Genomic DNA, 7,993 nt, shown 5'->3' with positions numbered 1-7,993 from the left:
TGTGCACCTTTTTCTCACTAACATGACATTTGTCTCACTAACATGACATTTGTGCACCTTTGTCTCACTAACATGACATTTGTGCACCTTTGTCTCACTAACATGACATTTGTGCACCTTTGTCTCACTAACATGACATTTGTGCACCTTTGTCTCACTAACATGACATTTGTGCACCTTTGTCTCACTAACATGACATTTGTGCACCTCTGTCTCACTAACATGACATTTGTCTCACTAACATGACATGTGTGCACCTTTGTCTCACTAACATGACATTTGTGCACCTCTGTCTCACTAACATGACATTTGTCTCACTAACATGACATGTGTGCACCTTTGTCTCACTAACATGACATTTGTGCACCTTTGTCTCACTAACATGACATTTGTGCACCTTTGTCTCACTAACATGACATTTGTGCACCTTTGTCTCACTAACATGGCATTTGTGCACCTTTGTCTCACTAACATGACATTTGTGCACCTTTTTCTCACTAACATGACATTTGTCTCACTAACATGACATTTGTGCACCTTTGTCTCACTTAGATTACAGAAGCAGTGAGCCACAATGAAACATTGATCATAAGTCGATGTATCAAGTGTGTTGTTTAAGTCGATGTATCAAGTGTGTTGTTTCTTCTCTTGCAGGCTTTGAAAGCATCATAGAGGGGATTTGTGGCTCCATGTTGACAAGAGACCTCAACTTGTTTGACGGTGCGTAGCCATGAATATCATCATCCCACCATTCATTCTCTTTACCGCCTAGGGCAGTGTTTTTCAACCACTGTGTGCCGTGAGATATTGTCTGGTGTGCCGTGGGAATTGGTCCCAAACAATATTTTTTGCAAATCAATAATTATAATCTGCAAATGACGTGCTGTTGCTTAGTGTCTGTGCTGTGTAGAACTCGGCAGGGTAACCACGTAATACTCCATGTCAGTAGGTGGCAGCAGATAGTTAATTGCTTTGTAAAAGTCGGAATGTGTCGGGGTGAGACGAGGATGGTTTGTTGTGATCCCAATATGCAGAGCACAGCGGGAGGCAGCGTGCAGGTAAAAAGGTATGCGATGCTTAAACCAAAAATGAACAAAAGGGAAAGGAAAAGGCAATGGCTATGCAAAGTGAAAGTAAAACTGAACCGGCTAAACAGAAACAGAATGCTGGACGACAGCAAAAACTTACGGCGTCCACTAAGGGTGTAACGGTACGTGTATTTGTATTGAACCGTTTCGGTACGGGGGGTTCGGTTCGGTTCGGAGGTGTACCGAACGAGTTTCCACACGAACATATTAAGCTAAGCTAAAGTCTTAACAAGCTGCTCCGCTTCCTTCTGCCTGTCTCTGTCAGCACACAGCACCCAGCATTGTCCCACCCACACAACCATCTGATTGGTAACATACAGAGCGGTAACAGCCAATCAGCAGTGCGTATTCAGAGGGCATGTAGTCAGTGCTTAGCGTTTAGCAGGTAAGCATCAGGCTGCGGACTCTCACCAAACGATAATAAACACCTCCCAGTCAACTACTAGTAACATCACTATGAGCCCGTTGACCTTCTAGAAATATAAACACCGGTTCAGCTCGCTCGCAGTCCTGGCTTGAGGTGAAGGCTAATTAGCTTTTAGCGTAACGTTAGCTCATTTTGCGGTGTGTGCGTGTGTGTGTATTATGGACAGCAAAGCCCTGTCTGTCTATTATTTCACTTTACCTTTTTCTGTGTTGATTGAGCTGTGTTGAAGCAGCAAAAAAGGACATTATTTTAAATGAAGAGTTTCTGTCTCTGATAGTTGATATAATAATGTAAGTGCATCATTAAGCCTACACGAACTCCATGGTGTTCAGGGATGAATAGTCTCTCCTATTGCTGTTGTACTATTGTTTCAGTTACATTAATCATTTGTAATGTAGCAGCCTAGTTTTGAATGGCAGGGTCCCTGCTATCACATGTTGATAAAAAATATAACATTTACATAATAAAAATCAACTACAGGCTTCCCAAATGCCATTTATAAAAGAAGTGGAGGGTCACACTAACATGACGTGGCGGGCCACATTAAAATGATTTAGCGGTCTACCAAAATGTGGCAGACCACATAATATGATGTGGTGGAACACATTAAATGACATAGCATGCCACACAAAAACTGTGGGGCGGTCCACGATAAAATGATTTGGCAGGCCACATATAAAAGAAGTGGAGGGTCATGCTAAAATGATGTGGCGGACCACGTTGAAATTGTGGAAAGGCCCACATTAAAATGATTTAGCGGTCCGCATAGAATGGGGTGGCGGGCCACGTTAAAGTGAAGTAGACAGTCACGCTAAAATGATGTGGCATGCCACATAAAAATTGTTGGGCGGTCCACATACAAAAAAAGTGCAAAGACATGGAGGGCCACGTAAAAATTGGGGGACGAGCCACATTAACATGTAGTGCGGGTCCACAATAAAATGATTTGGCAGGCCACACATATTTTATATGTGGCAATTATTATTATTATTAAGAGGTAGTCACTTGAAAGGGTTTTCACTTCACAGGTGTGCTTGAAGCTCGTCAATAAAGAGTGTGCAAAGCAGTAATCAGCGCAAAGGGTGGCTATTTTGAAGAAACTACAATATAAAACATGTTTTCAGTTATTTCACCTTTTTTTGATTAGTACATAACTCCACATGTGTTCATTCATAGTTTTGATGTGACAATCTACAATGTAAATAGTCACGGAAATAAAGAAAACACATTGAATGAGGAGAAGGTGTGTCCAAACTTTTGGCTTGTACTATTGTACTATATATATATATGTGTGTGTGTGTGTGTGTGTGTGTGTGTGTGTGTGTGTGTGTGTGTGTGTGTGTGTGTGTGTGTGTGTGTGTGTGTGTGTGTGTGTGTGTGTGTGTGTGTGTGTGTGTGTGTGTGTGTGTGTGTGTGTGTGTGTGTGTGTGTGGGGGGGAAAAAAATCACCTCAGGATTGAGGTAAACCCCTCATGAAACAGGCCTGTAGAGATGAAATAGTCTTGTGATTTTTTTCCCACACATACATATTACGCTCTACCACGTATCGAGCACTATTTTTTGGATAATCTAATTAAGACATATATATATATATATATATATATATATATATATATATATATATATATTTATATATATATATATATATATATATATTTATATATATATATATATATATGTATATATTAGGGCTGCAACTAACGATTAATTTGATAATCGATTAATCTGTTGATTATTACTTCGATTAATCGATTAATAATCGGATAAAAGAGACAAACTACATTTCTATCCTTTCCAGTATTTTATTGAAAAAAAACAGCATACTGGCACCATACTTATTTTGATTATTGTTTCTCAGCTGTTTGTAAATGTTGCAGTTAAAGGCCTACTGAAACCCACTACTACCGACCACGCAGTCTGATAGTTTATATATCAATGATGAAATCTTAACATTGCAACACATGCCAATACGGCCGGGTTAACTTATAAAGTGACATTTAAAATTTCCCGGGAAATATCCGGCTGAAACGTCGCGGTATGATGACGTATGCGCGTGACGAAGGCAGTTGAACGCGTCATCTTGGAATAGGTCCCTCCCAATTTAAACAGCTCTGTTTTAATCGCTAATTTCCACAGTATTCAGGACATCTGTGTTGGTGAATCTTTTGGAAATTTGTTCAATTAACAATGGAGACTGCAAAAAAGAGAGTTGTAGGGAAGCGGTGTGTTGCTGCTGGATGTAGCAACACAAACCAAAACACAACCGGTGTTTCATTGTTTCTTTTCCCAAAAGATGGCGGCCAAGCTTTACTATGGAACAAAGAAGTCAAGCGAACACGGTTGGATTGGACGACACATACGAAGTACAGTGTATTATGCAGCGAACATTTCGAAAGATCATGTTTCGAAGAGGGTCCCTTGCGAATGGCAGAAATGGGAATCAGCACTCGTCGACTCGTGCTGAAGAAAGGTGCGAAGCCAACTATTTTCGATAGACCACGGACAAGTCCGGAGCACCCGACCCCCTCCACAAGCGGACAGACTGGGCACATGAGGTCTGCATTTGCCAAAAGGGAAAGGAAGAGGGTAAGAATCTTGATATCCAGTTTTCATAGTCAGACTACACTGTTCCAATATCCATTTCTTTGTTCTCAATTGTTGAAACCCCCCCACCTCCACACCCCGGATTGTAAATAATGTAAATAATTCAATGTGATTATCTTGTGTGATGACTGTATTATGATGATAGTATATATATGATAGTATATATCTGTATCATGAATCAATTTAAGTGGACCCCGACTTAAACAAGTTGAAAAACTTATTGGGGTGGTACCATTTAGTGGTCAATTGTACGGAATATGTACTTCACTGTGCAACCTACTAATAAAAGTCTCAATCAATCAACCAAAACTAACACACACAGTCATAGACTACTCCAGTGGTTCTCAACCTTTTTTCAGTGATTTTCCCCTGTGAACATTTTTTTAATTCAAGTACCCCCTAATCAGAGCAAAGCATTTTTGGTTGAAAAAAAGAAAAAAAATACAGCACTATGTCATCAGTTTCTGATTTATTAAATTGTATAACAGTGCAAGATATTGCTAATTTGTAGTGGTCTTTCTTGAACTATTTGGAAAAAAAGATATAAAAATAACTAAAAACTTGTTGAAAAATAAACAAGTGATTCAATTATAAATAATATTTTGTACACATAGAAGTAATCATCAACTTAAAGTGCCCTCTTTGGGGATTGTAATAGAGATCCATCTGGATTCATGAACTTAATTCTAAACATTTATTTTGTTGAAGTATTATTCAATAAATATATTTATAAAGGATTTTTGAATTGTTGCTATTTTTATAATATTTAAAAAAAAATCTCTCGTACCCCTTGGCATACCTTCAAGTATCCCCAAGGGTATGCGTACCCCCATTTGAGAACCACTGGACTACTCCATGAACAATGAAATAAATTAACAATAAAATAGTCTACATATAATTATTGCTTCAAGTTCTAGTCAAGTTCTTCTGCAGTATAAAGTATCGTACATTTACTGACATTACTGTCAATAGTGTCAATACTGTCAATAGATTACAATAGACAATAATATAAAGTATTGTACATTTGTACATTTACAGACAATAGATCAGATCATGGACAGTACGACTACGGCATCAGTGGCGGATGCGGTGGATGAACCAATGGCAATGGCACTAGATTTGCCTGATGAGGAGGGCGATCAAGATCAGGTTCGATTTGTTTTCCTAATCAATGTTCAAATGGATTACAGTTCAAGCCCAATCCAAAAGTATTCATAATTAATGTAAATGAGGTATCCATATTACATGTAGCTGTTTCTCCATTTCCAGGGAAATACAAGAGAACAAGGATGCCAGACGGACTGGGTACCGATTGGGACAGCACCAACAGCAATGACCAGTAGCAAGAGCACCCAAACAGGGAAAATACATCATAGATCAAAGGGTATGTCTATTTCGGTGACGAACATGATTCTGCACATCACAGTACACATTGCACGCTGCCTGTGCAGAGTAGAGTAGACAGATAAATTAGGTGATTCAAAGACAATAATTATTATGTGATTCTAGTTTAATTTTAACAGATTATATAAAACAACTTGTGCTTGATTTTATTGCTAGGACACCAGGTGACCCCAGATATCCTCGAGAGGGTTAGAGCTCGGCCGGCCAGGGTTAGTGAAGTCCCATTGTCAAGTGTAGCAGCTCCATCTGACAGCCCCGAGATGCAGACTAACATAGCAGCTCCAGGTGTGTCTGGAATGCAAGCCAAGCTACGACCACCTCCTGCATTGTTTGATGAAGGACCAGCATCAAGTCCCACTGCGCCTTTTGTTGGTGGTTCTTCCGATGACAGCTATGTGCCGAGTGAGTCAACGACATCGGATCCGTGTCAATCTGACGGGTCGCCAGATCGCCCATGTACTCACCAGATGCATGAAGAGGGCTGCCACAAGGAACCGAAGTACATCATCTTTGAGTCGTGCCTCCAGAGTCTCGTCAAGTGGTGTCACTGTCCAGTCTGTGGCAGCCAGGACATAAGCCCTTCTTGGGATTCGAACGGTACACAGCTGACCATGACTCTTCAATGTGCATCATGTGACCAGAGGAGTAGTTGGAGCAGCCAGCCAAACATTGGCCCTTATGCCGCGGGCAACATCCTGCTGTCTGCTGGCATCCTCTTCGCTGGGGCATCTTCTGGCAAGGTGTTGCAAGTGCTGAACAGCATCGGAGTGGTCACGTATGTGAAGAGGACATTTTTCAACCACCAGGAGCTCATCCTGCAGCCAGCCATCAAAAAGGTGTGGGAGGAACAGCAACGGACGCACCTCACCATGCTGCAGGTGGAAGGCCGACCCCTCGTCCTTGGTGGTGATGGGCGAGCAGACAGTCCGGGACACAGCGCCAAGTTCGGTACCTACACCACAATGGAGCTTGTGGCCAATGTGGTTCTCGACCTTCAGGTTGTACAGGTACGACCATATAATCTCACTAAAACACTAGTAACACAATAAGCAGATAAGGGATTTTCCAGAATTATCCTAGTAAATTTGTCTAATAACATTAACCATTTCAATGTATACTAAGCCCCTTTTTCATTTTTTTCTTTGCTCATTCCTTTTCTGTTATATATATTTCAGAGCAACGAATGTCTTGGCAGCTACCATATGGAGATGGAAGGACTGAAGAGGATGGTGGAACTGCTGATCAGCTGGGACCTGGATGTCGGGGTGCTGGTGACAGACAGACACAGACAGATCGCTAAATGGATTCGTGAAAACATGCCCAATACACGGCACTGCTATGACATCTGGCATGTTGCAAAATGTTAGTTGGATTATTTGTATGCATGACAAGTTGTGAAGTAGTGTGTACATATCAGTGATCAGATGAATGCGATATTGTATTTAATCCACAAATTTCTGTTTTTTTCTGTTTGTAGCCATCGGAAAGAAACTGAAGGCCATCGCCAAGCATAAGGACTGTGAAGACCTGAAGCCCTGGGTGCAAAGTATAATCAACCACCTCTACTGGGCAGCAGTGTCTACACCGCCTGGAGAGGGGGAACTTCTGGTTGCCAAGTGGAAGTCTGTGGAGCGACACATTCAGAACATCCACAAGGACCATGGCGACCTCTTCCCAATTTGTACTCATGGACAACTGCAACGGCAAAAGAAATGGCTCAAACAAAGTGAGTAGGCAAATAAGTTGCCCGAAAGCAGTGAGGGACTAGCAGTATTTTCCTGCACATCTTTTGAAAGTCAAAAAATTCAGATAAACTTGTAAGTAAATAACCAGTTTAAGTTGACTGGAACATTTTTGTAGAAACGTTGTTCTATTTTAAATTTATGTTTAGGTTCACGCTCAGCAGTGAAACTGGAGGAGGTGGTCAACAACAAGTCCCTGCTAAAAGATATCGCCATGCTGTCGGGTGAACACCAGACTTCCAAGGTGGAGGCGTTCCATAGCCTTATCATACAGGTGAGAATTAGACTGATCGCCTGTAGGTGGTGTCGGTGGTTACCACCTGCCACTAGGACTTTGGTGGCCAGGGAGCAAAATACTAGAGCATACTAAATGAAGCCTTGATACAGTCAGTGTAAGCAAGAGAATGTTGGAGGTCCAACATAGTGGCTGGCATCTTGGTGAGAAAGATTGCAAACAATTCTGGCGTGGTGTTAACATTGAAAACAAAACAGCTTCATTACTGCAGGAGATCAAGCTTTAATAGCTGACTATTAACAGTTTAATACACAAACATTTGTATTCAAATTTACAAACAATTTATAAATTTACACACACATTGTATGGACGCATGACTGAATAAAGTGTCTTTTATCTTATACAGTTCGCACCGAAAATGTATGTCTTCTCATACATCGGAATGCTGTGCAGGTATGTTTCCACACTAATCTAAGTGTCACTAGTGTGTGCC

At 41.0% G+C, this 7,993-nt stretch overlaps 1 protein-coding gene across 3 annotated transcripts in view; it reads left to right on the top strand.

The window, feature by feature from the left end:
• Nucleotides 1-7,993, top strand: part of lcorl (ligand dependent nuclear receptor corepressor-like) — a 78,181-nt gene that overhangs the window by 1,437 nt on the left and 68,751 nt on the right. For 2 of the 3 annotated variants that reach the window (XR_009821808.1, XM_062026301.1), the window contains exon 2: nucleotides 655-720. Coding sequence is in view for 2 of the 3 variants with exons in the window: in XM_062026301.1 (XP_061882285.1) it covers nucleotides 655-720 (66 nt within the window). In the remaining variant the exon portion in view is untranslated. Of the gene's footprint in view, nucleotides 1-654; nucleotides 721-3,808; nucleotides 4,102-5,157; nucleotides 5,269-5,388; nucleotides 5,504-5,679; nucleotides 6,531-6,698; nucleotides 6,886-7,000; nucleotides 7,250-7,414; nucleotides 7,540-7,906; nucleotides 7,954-7,993 lie in introns of all 3 variants that reach the window. The other variant, XM_062026302.1, reaches the window with a different exon arrangement.

The sequence above is a fragment of the Entelurus aequoreus genome, linkage group LG18, assembly GCF_033978785.1.
Source record: "Entelurus aequoreus isolate RoL-2023_Sb linkage group LG18, RoL_Eaeq_v1.1, whole genome shotgun sequence".
Classification (NCBI taxonomy): domain Eukaryota; kingdom Metazoa; phylum Chordata; class Actinopteri; order Syngnathiformes; family Syngnathidae; genus Entelurus; species Entelurus aequoreus.
Note: the sequence above shows the minus strand (reverse complement) of the source record. Positions and strands in the feature narration are given on the sequence as shown.